Below are 13,029 nucleotides of genomic sequence, written 5' to 3' on the forward strand. Positions count from 1 at the left end.
CTACTTGTATCTAATGCAGCTGGAGAGGAAAGAAGTTTGTGGGAGGACTTTGACCGCAAGAGCCTTCTAAGAGCCTGCCTTTTCATTGCTGCTTAATGTCTTCCTTCCAACCGTCAAGGAAATCCCTCACACAGGACCTTGACTGTGCCCTGGAGTTCTCAGGACTTGAGACAGCTAACTATGGCAGCCAGAGGCAGTGGTGCATTTGGGAACCAGTCCATCAATCAGTGGTGGAGATGAAGCTGGAAGCTTTACAGTCTGCTTGGATGTGTGGTCTTATCCTGAGCTAATGAATAGATGCAGAAGATGCACTGCCTTTGGCCCCATTTTCCTAGCAAATAGCACATGGGCCTAACAGCAGTGCACAGGAGGATGAAAATATTAACAGGAATATTGGTCATGGAGTGGGTGGCAGAGTTTGGATAGCCAGGGCAACCAAGCTGGTAGGGCAGCAATTCACTTTCCCATGTGCATTTAATCTACCACAGCCACAGACCAGTCCTGAGAGAGCACTGTGGCACTGTGGAAATCAAAGAGTACATTTGGCTTGGCCTCAACCAGCATCTCCTCACCAAATGAACTGCTGAGGACCACGATGGCAGCCACACACAGAAAGTAGTTGGAGACAGACTTTAAAGGGAAGCTTGGACTGATTCATAAGTATCTAGTCTGCCTTTCATGAAGTTTAAATACTGAGGCTTCAAATAGGTCTTACAACAGCAGTGCTTGGCAGCACGGTTTCTCTCTCAGCAGAGACAAGACGCTCCACAGGAAGCAATTAAAACTTGTGGAGAAAAAACAATTAAGTCCTATCAAGTGATGTTCAATGCAGGATTTCTTTTCAAGAGCAGAAAGGAAAGTCTTGTATAAACTATTCAAGAGATCAGACTAATGAATGTGGTTGTAAGTATGCAAGCATGATTCTTGTGCCTGCAGAGGGACTGCTGGGGTGAGGAAGAGGGGAGCTGGAAGAGTAAGGAAGAATCCAGAGCTGAAACATCAAAGGATTATTGAACTTCAGAGTGGGGTACAGACACCCCATCAGTGTGTGCATGCCAGCTGTATTGGGTTTGCATGGCAAGGTTTTGGTAGCAGGGGCTACAGGGGTGGCTTCTGTGAGAAGCTGCCAGAAGCTTCCCCCCATGTCCGATAGAGCCAGCGCCAGCTGGCTACAAGATGGACTGCTACTGGCCAAGGCCGAGCCCATCAGCGACAGGTGGGAGCCTCTCTGGGATAACAATGCTAACAAGGGGGCAAAAAAACCCAACTGTGAAACAGCGGCAGATAGAGGAGTGAGAATATGTGAGAAACAACTGTGCAGACACCAAGGTCAGTGAAGAGAGGGGCAGGAGGTGCTCCAGGCACTGGAGCAGATTCCCCTGCAGCCTGTGATGAGACAGCAGCTGTGCCCCTGCAGCCATGGAGGGTAATGGGGGAACAGTGATACACCTGCAGCCTTGGGAGGACCTCACACCGGAGCAAGTGGATGCCCAAAGGAGGCTGTGACCCCGTGGGAAGTCTGCACTGGCCAAAGGAGCCTTTGCCCCCATGGGAAGCCTGTGCTGGAGCAGGTTTGCTGGTGGGACTTGTGACCCTGTGGGGGACCCGTGCTAGAGCAGTCTGTGCCTGAGGGACTGCAGCCCATGGAAGGGACCCATGCTGGAGCAGTTAGTGAAGAGCTGCAGCCCATGGGAAGGACTTACACTGGAGAAGTTCATGGAGGACTGTCTCCCATGGGAGGGACCCCACGCTGGAGCACGGGAAGAGTGTGAGGAATCCTCCCCATGAGGACGAAGGAGTGGCTGAGACAACGTGTGATGTACTGACCGCAACCCCCACTCCCGCCTCCTTGTGCTGCTGGTGCATCCAATGACACAGAGATATAAAAAGAAGCAGGAGCATTCTTCTGACTTTATCCCACCATATCACCAATGGTAAAGAAACATCCAGTTTTGAAAAGCCAATATGTAGAAGACAATCCCAGAGCAGCACATGAGAATTTTGGTCAGAAATTACTGTTATCAAAGAAAAGTATGGCACCGTTCTCTTTTCCTGCTTTACAAATTTGGCAGTGTTTCTCTAGCATATATTCACTATGTATTGTTAGGACATAAACTATAACACCACAATAAAAATAACAGCTGGCTGGATTTAAAAAAGATAGACTACAAGGTGGTAGCAGCTCTGCCCTGAGAAACTGCCCTAAAAAGAGTTAAGGAGACATTACTTGGACTACAGAAAAGAGAGGAGCAGGGGGGCGAAAGGGAAAAAAAAAAAAAAAAAAAAAAAGGTCAGTATAGTATAGTGCAGAATTAAAGAAACACTATACAAATAGTTTCAGAGGTGTCCAGTTTGTACTGTCTGCTCCCAGTCTCCCAACTGGAAACTGCAGCGGTAGCCAACCTGCACAGGTGGTCTTATTCCTTCAAATTATTGCCTCTGGTATCTTGCGTCAGAAAAAGTGGAGCAGGGCTCTTCAAGGAGTTTGCAAAACTTCAGAGACCTTGAATTGTCCCTGCCTTTCAGCAGGTCTCAGTACACACACAACTTGCTTCCCTGTACATTTCCACCTAAATAGGTACAAACTCCCTATCAGCTTGTGCTTAAAACAGTGTTCTCCTGGAAAGCAGCCACAGGTGCTACTTTCCAAGCCTGTAACACTGGATCATTTTCAGCCAGTGCTCCAGCGGTGTGATGCTGTTGCATAAAGTTTGAAAAAAAGCACAACTGTAAGGAGACATGAAGCTGTAGATTACAAACTAATTTATCATTCCTGGAAGACAGTATGCTTCTTGGGGCCAACCACAATATTTTTTCCAGCTTTCCTTGGTAGGCTTGCATATCCTTTGAAACATCAACATGCAATTTGTGATTCCTAGGAAGAACACTAGATTTTAGGCTTTAAAGAAATGTGTCTTGCCATTATTTCTAGGCAGAAACATCTAAATATTGAAATATACACAGCCTGCATACTTCACACCAGAAAGCTCTCTAGGAAAATTAAAATTGTGAAAAAATAAAAATGAATTCATAAAATCTAAGCAACTATAAGAAAAATAAGTAGTAGTCAAACAAAGAGAAGTTAGAACGGTTTCTGTACAAGTAACTACTCCAAGTTTCAAAAGCTTGCATTTATAAAACATAGGAGTAATGCATTTTTAATATATACAATTAAACTCTCCTTCCCTTAATGTATTTTTGCTTTTTAATTAAATATGGGGAGGCAGAGTATGTTCTTATTTAATCTAAATTCTGCCAGAATGTATCCAAAGGTACCTTTTCCCATGAGTTTACTCCGAGGCTGAGAAAAAGAAAGTTTTAAATGTTCTCTGCTTTGTAACAGCTGGGAGAGGGGCCACTGCCTGGAATGCCTTTGACATCTGCCTGCACTTACTTGCTTTGTGCTTGAAATCCTGATGGAGATTGACTTGACATTTCCACAAACTCTGTCAGCTCTGGCAATCTGTATTCTCATCCAGAAATTGCAGTGTGTGAAGCACCTCCCCATTTAATGACCCCAAACTCCCCTCCTGACTCCAGAGCCACATTTTGAAGCATCGGTCTCTGTAGGAAAAGCATTCAGCATACTCGTTCGCACATTACTATCTGCATACCACACAACGCCATGTGTGCAGCTATAGATACCAGCTTTCCCATTCTAATGTGAACAGATCAATAAGCAAATGTCACTTAAGATATTATAAATGTTTGTCCACATTTTTTTCTGAACAACGAAACCTATCGGTAGCACACTGATACAGTAGCATTTAGATGCTTGACATTGTTCAGTAGCATCTTCTAAATCAGTTCTAAGTTCCCCTATGCTCAAAAATTTATCTTTACAGATAAGTTAAACATCTTGTGAGTCTGTGTTCTCATGCAAATTCAGGTTTTCCAGTGGATAATCTCACTTACATTAGCTCTCTCATTTTACATCGCCTTGCTCATTGCTTCCCAGTACCCTCTGCGGCCATAAAGTTTGCCCGTGAACATACTGAGAATCAGGATGATCCCTCAATGAATACTTTAAAATACGACTGCTAAAGCCATAACAGAGTTAATCTTCTCTTACACTTTTTTTCAGCAGAGACTGCCTTTTACAAGTAATAATCTTATTTCTAAATGGTGCACTGTCTCAATACATAATTGGTGTGATGATCGTGTTTCTAGTTCAACCTTGAGGTAAACTTAGCAATACATTGGATCAGAGTCAAATATTGTTTAGAGTATCACGTAGGATTTGTTTTTCCCTTTGGCAGTTAACTTTTTAACCAGGGAGGTCTGAGAGAGACTGAAACTGTGGTTGTGAGAAAACAAATCTCTTGTTTTCCTAAGTTTCAAGTAAATTCATTACGGCTGTATGACTCACGTGGCTTTAGTGGCCTTACTGGTTTATTTATTAGAGTGCCAAGAGACAATTTATCTTATTTACTTAGGTCTCTCATCACATATTTCTGACTTCTTTTAAAATACCTATATTTTCAAAGGACTATTAGATAATGGAACCTTCTCTGACACTATTACTTCAGTTTCATCCATCAATCCATTGCAATGTTAGAAAAGCATCCAGTTGTGATGACACAAATCACAGCCTTGTCTAATCTTTTTACAATCCATATTTAACATGATGCCAATCTACAGGTACTATCAAAATACACACAGCAAACGCTAACAATCCTTAAACACCCTGAAGGAGAGTTTTAGTACAGACTCACCACCTTAACGATGAGAAAACAGACACACAACTTGTGAAGTCAAAATTTAAGCTTTTGATCATTAGCCACATCTACTGATAATTTGCGAACAGCATCAGGCATTTTAATTATTTAGTTTTTTGCTTCTCAAAAGCAGTATGTCAGACCAGCAGTTAAAACTACATGAATATTCCTTCACTTGGGAACAGAGCATGGCTAAGCCCAGTCAGACAACCAGTCCCATAGATCATGTCAAATTTCTCATTAACTCTCACTTATTTAGAAAACTCTCTTACCTTATTTTTCTTTTCAAATTTAGTTGCTTGTTTTGCATCACAATTTTATCTGTCACAAATTACACGTGGTCATGTCATTATTTTACAGGGCTGAAGTATTCAGAAATTCAGATCTATTCTGGCTTCTTCATAGTACTCTAATATGTATAATGCTGTAAAAACACGGGGAACCGACTCCTGCATTGTATAAACTGTATGTGACTTCAATCTGTCATTACAGCAGCTCTCTCCCAGTACAAAAAAATAGTAAGATATGTACGTGAATGATAATATTGTTCTAACATATCCTACAGATTAATGACAAGCATGAAAAAAAAAACTGATCTTTGCAGTCTATCAAGGCCCTTCCAATAGTTTTTGTTGTTTTTTTTTCTCCCCCAAGAACCATATCTTCATTAGAATCTTATCCCAATGCAGCACACAGGCTAAGTATTTTCTCAGTCTCTTCCTACAGTGTCAAGATCACTTTATTTGAAAACAATGAAGTTCCTTTAAAACAAACAAGAACACAAAAATATATAAAATGCAAACTGGTTTTCTAAAGCGAACCAATACTGATTCCTAGAGAACTCATCTAGTTACTTTCAGTGAAACGTGCTCAAAATACTCCCAATTCTAATTTTAGTGCAGAGGCTTCAAAAAGCATCTTGTTTTTACTGAATAAAGTACTTAGAGAACACAATCATACAAGAAATAAAACTTGCAACAATTGAAATGCCACACGTGGTAGAACCCCAAGTAGCTTTTACAAATGCTCAGTTGAATAGATTTTCTGAGTTGCTTTTTAGTCAGAAAAGCTTGTGTGTAGGATGAAGCTGAAAAGGAAACAAATTGATGAAAATTCTTAAGGGTCTATTCCAAGACTGCTGTTTTGGGAAAGCTCTTATCCTAAGGAGATTAATTTATATAAACAATTTATTAATAGCCACTTAGAAAATATGATCATTATTCTTATTGTCACACTTTCCAATCAGTATGGGAATAAGGACAATTTAGTTAAAGCACTTCTATAATGGTTTAGTACAGAAGACAGTTGTTCTGGAAGACCATCAGATAAACTTAGCTAGGTCTTTAATACGGTATAAACTATGAGAAATTAGGATACATGGATGGAAACCGGAGCTTGTGGCAAGCAGGCGTCTCAGAAGAGGCGCACAGTGAGTTACCTACTCTGTGTAAGGAGGCTACAGGGGGTAGGAAAAACGTTCCTTCTTTCTGGCTAGTTGAAAGAGGTCCAATAGCAGTTCTTGTGGACTGCAAATGTGGCAAATCTGTTTCTTGGCAGTCCTTGCATAAACCTGGGAAATGCATACAAAGTGATGGGGCAGAACAAGAGAAATAAACCAGTTAAGTTTCACAAAAAAATGCAATGTTATTAACTTGTGTGATGTTGGCACAAGATGTCATTTTTTCCCATTTAATTTTCTTCTATACTTTCTAATCTATTTCTGCTCCTTCTTATTCTTTATTGCAAGACATAAGCTTTGCTAAAATAAATAGTGGAAAATGTGGAAGGGGAGGGAGCCCAAAAGCTCAAATATACCAATTTTGGTTTCTGTCATTCATGTGAGCCTTAAAATAGGTCAATCCATTCCAGAACCTACTTTAGGAGACTAAACTTGCAGGGTTTTTAATCCCAAACTATATAAAAATCAGACTCTTGGGAAATTTCTTAAACACAAAAGGTAAATTGCACATTTGTATGTTCAGAAAACCTTTACTCCATCACACGCAAACATTATGTATGCAACCCAAGAAATCCACTGAAAGTCTTGTAGTTCCAGGAGGTGTTCTGGTCTGATGAATAAATAACCGTGCAGTTTCTTTTATCTATGCACTGACACTCCCTCAATGTTGAAGCATCTCAAGGATGCTGCATATATTACAAATATCAGAGTTCCATTTCGACAAAAGGTTCCCTACCATTCTGAAATAACCGAACAAAATGATGTATTTAAAATCCTGTTCTCTGTCTCATTGATGAGAACTGCTACTGTTCACCACCTGACAATGCAACACATCTCAGTCTCTCATTAAGAGTATGTCTTGAAAGGGGCGGAAAAAAAAGCAGGCTAATTACATACGAAAGCTTACTTGCTGTCTTTTAGCTGAAGCTTACAGAACACCTACCAGCAGGCACTTTTGGTTGTATTTTAAAACATATGGCTAGTTACTGAGATTTTTTTTTTTTTTTTAAAGTGTGACTTCTGTATCCTCTAATTTTAAAAGCAACAACAATACTCCAGAGTGTCAAATTAAGAAAGTTGAGAGCTTCTCTACAATGATTAACACATTCCTTAAGAGAGTGTCCAAAAGGTGACGATCTCCAGTGATTGATGGGATATTAGGAAAACAGGAGCTCTGGGTGTTTGACTGGAGATCTCTCAGGCAGTGAGACTCCTTTGCAGAAGGGACTCTTTTTGTGAAGCAGAATTGCTTGGTGAGAATGAGACCGTACTTAGTTCCACAAATTGAAAAATAATCATCATAATGAAGTCTCAGAGCCAGCCGCGCTCCTTGGCAAGTGCAATCACCTCTGGGATTACGCAACCACTTACTTCTGCAAGTGTGAGAACTTTCTTTCTCCTTTCTTCCTTTCCATAAGTGAAGCCAAAATGAAATGCAATTCCTTTTGCCAGATGAAGGATTTGATCTTTGCCAATTTGATCAATTATATGTTTAGTGCAAATCACATCTGTCACGTGGAAGGACAAAATACAGCCACTTACAAACCCGTCTGAAGTTGACAGTGGCTTAAGCCAGGAACATCCTGCAAAGATGCTCAGTAATTTATCCAAGGTTAAAAAGAGAAAACACAAACTGACCACATATGAGCATATTTGACTAAAGAAGAATTCTAACCTAAGCACCTCAGTTACTCAGGCACGGTTTAACAAGCAGGTAGGAAGAGAAAAATAGTCCATATCATACAAAAAAAAAAAGGAATAAAAAGCAACGAACCTTGCTTCAAGGTGTTAATATAGCTTGGTATGACATGCCAGAACAGAAGCTGTCCACCTGACAAGTGGAACCAAAATCTAGTATTACACGTCCACAAAGGGATACAGCCACAGTTAGCAAGATGAGCATTTAACTTAAAGAAGTTTATGAAAAAAATAAGAAGAGAAAGAAAAGATATCCAAAGGAAGAAAAAAACATGGACAAATCTAGCAGCACCCAGACGTACTGGTATTTTATTTTTGTTGGAGGGCAAATTTAACAAGTCCAAAAAAAGTTTTCCTCAAAATGCATTTATCACTGTATCTCCAACCTAGAAGATGACGTTACTCTCTTTTTACAGGCTTCTGTCAAGTCAAATGCCTATGATCACACAATTAGGAGAATCACTTCATGTTCTCAGTCCAAACCAGCTATCAAGCTTTTTTTTTCTTTTATTTTTAAGAAAGCTTAGAGACTATGCTTTTAACAGGTAGCTGAAAGAGTAAGAATTTGTAACAAGAAAGCTTCCACAAACAAACTTCTGTTCTGAGAAAGAGCAATGACCTAGACTCCTTGTACTGTTCTCAAATACGTATTTTTAAAGCAAGAGTCTGAAGATTTAACAGATGATGTTATTGCACTACCTGTAAAACACCGATACCAGTGGGAGCATGGAGACGTGCTGAGAAAGAACTGCTGTGTTTATAAGTCACAGGAGATTACACACACCCTTTCCTTGCTAGCCCTGACAGTGTCCATTCCCATAAACTGCCCAAGCCCCGTTTCCACAAATGACAAAGGTTAGATGGGTTTTGAGTATTAGCTTGAAGAGAAATTTTGCAATGGAAGCAATTAACGGATGGTTTAAGATTAGTTTTCTTAAAAGCATCAACACCATATGCAGCAGCCTACCCCATTAACACGCCGGCTTTACAGAGGTTGCTTTCTAGGATTCAGAAAGACTTCAAGTACATCCTTTACTCTTTAAATAACCAGTAAGGTCATTTAGTCACTAAGTCTATTGAACAGCTAAGTATTAAAAAAAAAAAAAAGGCAATGATTCCATTAAATCCATGACGCACTGTGGAGAGAGTTACTCGCCAATTATTAGCACTAGGTAGCTGCACACATAACAAAATTTTTCTCTGCTGGTTATAGATTAGACCAAACTCAACAATAAACTCAAACATTGGAGTCATTCTCTGCTGGCTGAGATCTGATTCCTTCCAGCATATAAGGTGGCTTTGACACACTGCAGCACTAAACCATTCTTTGGGGCAGGTCCTGCCCAACATGTAAGCACCTCCCCGCCCTCCCCTCCACTGGGCATTTACTGAATGACCATTATGTTCTAGGATGCAATTTATTTAAAAACATTTATTTTAGGCAAAATTAAACAGACATTTGAGATTACATAGAAATACAGTTTCCAATTGGATCACATAGCCTTTTCATTAAAAATGCACTCTTGTGTTATTTCAGTATTTTTATATGGATTGACCAAGTATGTAATATTTAACCATGCCACTTGCAGTCAGCAATCATAAAAATCAGTAACGAAAAAGGTTTCTTAAAATGTGCAAATACTATCTTAGTGTTACCATTGATAATAAATGATCACTAAATAGATGCTTATTATGTAAAGCTTTTTAAAGTACAATAAAAATACAAATTCTATTTGTTAAAAAAGGCCATTGCTGTGGCTACTAAACATCCTCATTATACAAATTCCAAAATACTATATGACAAACAAAATTATAAAGACTTTTCTTTATGAAACATAGACTATTCTATCTGTTAGTGATTTTATATATTTTAATAGATATATTTATATATAATACTCTATATGGAGGCTGAACACAGAACAAGAGAGGAAGACTAATACAATGTAGAACATGAAGGCCCTCATTCAGCAAGGTACTGGAGCACATGTCAAACACAGCAAAAGAATTATCCCGTTCATTTCAGTGGACTTCAAAGGTATATGCAGAAGTACTTTGTTGAACAAGGCATAAAGATACACACGTGATGATGAATTTGCAAAATGCATTTTTGGTGTAAACTGTAACCACTAAGGACAAAACCATAAGTATCACAAAAAACCTCTAATGAAAAAGGAAAGAAAATATTTTTTTAAAAAATTCTGAAATTTGTTTTTTTCCCACATCTGTATGTTTATGGGAAAATAAAGTTTTTAAAGTTTTTTGAACAAATGTGGAGTTTGAGCATCGAAACACTAATGATAATAATTTTCTGAGATAGGCTTAAGATGGTATTTTATTGCTTACGCTAAAGATTAACGAAGAGTATGCATAGACAGGTCAGCGTTCAACTCACTAGAAGCTGAAAATTTTGGTGTGTAGTTATTTCTGTAACATGAACAACCAGTGGGTATGAAGGATCTATTAACTTATACTGAGTTCTTGCAGCAAGCTTCAAAATTATATTAAGACATATAACATTTAAAGCAGACAGTGAAAAAAATACTCAACAGAGCCCGACTCACGTGTTGAAAGTAACTTACAGAATTGAGCCCAGTGAATGGGAGTGCCTGCTTACACACAAAATTATGTAACTTCCTAAGTAAATGCAAGACCATAATCCTCATTTTAAGTTATGGTTATCATGTAATGAATCCCAAATCACATACTTTACAGTTCAGCTATAAAATATCAAAACAAAGGGCAGTTACTTTGTCCACTCTGCAATTCAGCAGTTATTCTATGCACATTAAACACTGATTAGCATACTAACAATTTGTTAGTTTCTGAAACGTGAATTAACAACTTAAAAATCTGGTGGATTTTATAAACTAATAGCAACATATATACAGCATAGTAACCTTACATAGTAATGGAAATCAATTACACAGCATCCAGATTTGCCTTTGAAGCATACATTAATGGTTAGTATTTTCTTTTTCACTGCAATCTGAATTTTTTGTACTAGATATTAATCATTTTACTGCTTGAATATTAAATAATGGCTTAAAAACATAATTTCAAAATGCTGACAGGTAAAGTATTATGTAAAAATCATGCCTGCACATCTGCAAACGGAGAGAGGTATGTGTGAGCTTTCTGAAGAACTTCTCCAGGCTTACAGTCATAAAGCATAGTAAACTCGGGCCAAAATGTGAGAGAATGAAACACAATAGTGTAATTTAATTCATATTTCATAAACAAATACAACTTTTTACATTTGTACAGGGAAAGATGGGAACTAAGTGGGATTTTTTACAGAAACAAACCTCACATGAGTTTACATGATAAAAAAAAAGCAATTTTTGGCACATGGATAATATCTGTGAATACATGTTCAGAATTAATAAAAAAACTGCGCGGAAAATTCACATTTAGTTTCTTGGCATCAGCATCTGCTGTCTAGTGGGTCAAGACAAAATACTGTGCCTTCAAGAGTTAATCCCATTTTGAACCCCTCCTGCAATGAAACAAGACATAGTTAATAAAAAGGAAAGTGATTTCTGGAGGATTTAGCTCACTTTCTAAAATCATCTACATTTGAGCTTATCTTTAGGGAGATAAACCATAAGGATACTTCAGAGTGAATTCACAGACAATTACATTATTTGTTCAGCTGATTTTTAATAACTCTCAGTGGTTAACATATAAGGATGTATGTTATACAACAAAAAATACAGTATATATATAAAATGAAATATTATAGAATAAAAATATTGACTATTCATAAACATAGGCTGATAGAAAACCAAACAAGCTTGACTTGCACCATGTTGTTCCTGAGTAAAGTTCAACATGATTTATAAGCAGGAAAGATTAGGGCTCTATGAGCAAAGAGTTTATTATATTTACACTTTGAAGATTCAGACAAGTCACGGACATCGTTACTAACACCATGTGTCTCTACATTCAGTAATCCCTATCTTAGAAGTAGTCCAGTGAAAAGTAGAGTACTCAAGCACATCTCCAAGGTTCATTCTGAATCGCTCCCTGTGCGGTTAAATCAACAGGTGAATGCTTTACAGCCTAATGCCATCTGAGCTTCACTAAAAAGGCAAATGAAATCATACTTGCTCTACTGCAAATGAAGAAACAGTGCAATTCAAAGGCATGTAACTCAGTGAAATAAAATACAATGGTTCTTATAAAGTGCAAAAAAATTTTTTATAGTTCAGACCAAAATTCCACTTTTTACTTGCATTAGTCTCATGAGTAGAAACACAAAAATGGTTATAAGCTAGATGCTAACACACCCTCTATTGAAAAGAAATTCATTCTACAAGTACCTGTGTTTGGTTTACAAAATGTACTTTGCTTGCACCAGTTCTAAAATAACAACTGCACTTTTAATCTGGGGAAAGCACTCTTGTTTTCATTTCTTTTTGCTTTAAAAGAAGCTGAATAATTGTGGCTTGTGCTTCACAAGAAAAGCCACCTTTGAGTCAAGAAAATTTCAGTCTGTTAGGTGAAAGCAATGTAAAACTATACGCAATCTGAGACACGGTCTCTAAATAGAAATGCTATGAGAATATCAACTCCGGTGACAGCTGTCACAATGTTCAGTTCAGTGTTGTCTTAACATACAGTTCATACAGAATGCTGATTGTATGCCAGGAAATAAATAATATGTGCTTTAATGAAGCAAACATCTTGTAAACAAAATAAATCTCTTTGTAAAGCAATCTGTATTAGGATTAGGCATAAACTCAAGCCTTTTCTCATCATGCACAGCAGTACCTTGAGAGCATAGCTTTTGGTTTTAAAAGATAAATCCCAAGTTAAACCAGTTTAATTGCAAACAAATTTAAACCACAGGCTAGTATTTTAGAAGTGTATGAATATTTAATAATCCCACCAGCTACTGCCATCAGAAGAATAATACTAAGAAACAGAGTAAATTTCCTGGCAATAGTTACTAAATGATCTGAGATTTTCCAAGTAAGATTTGAATTTTCCTAAAGGCAGATCCATCCTATAAGATGATGAGCCAGTAGTACTGTGGTGTAAACCTTCTCCAGCTGTGCTGCCCAGTTTGCCTGACCTGGGTGACATGGTGCTGCCAGAGCTCACTGGTGTATTTGACAATTTTTTTTCCCCCCCAAAGGGCTATCAGGAAGA

At 38.2% G+C, this 13,029-nt stretch overlaps 1 protein-coding gene across 1 annotated transcript in view; it reads right to left on the minus strand.

Moving 5' to 3' along the window:
• Nucleotides 1-11,299: 11,299 nt before the first annotated feature.
• Nucleotides 11,300-13,029, minus strand: part of LOC104465419 (PTB domain-containing engulfment adapter protein 1-like) — a gene marked incomplete at its 5' end in the record, with an annotated part of 17,921 nt that continues 16,191 nt past the window's right edge. Inside the window, one exon of the mRNA XM_010078454.1 lies at nt 11,300-11,371. Within this exon, the coding sequence (XP_010076756.1) occupies nt 11,300-11,371 (72 nt within the window). The remainder of the gene's footprint in view (nt 11,372-13,029) is intronic.

The sequence above is a fragment of the Pterocles gutturalis genome, unplaced genomic scaffold (genome assembly GCF_000699245.1).
Source record: "Pterocles gutturalis isolate BGI_N339 unplaced genomic scaffold, ASM69924v1 scaffold993, whole genome shotgun sequence".
In the NCBI taxonomy this organism is placed as follows: domain Eukaryota; kingdom Metazoa; phylum Chordata; class Aves; order Pterocliformes; family Pteroclidae; genus Pterocles; species Pterocles gutturalis.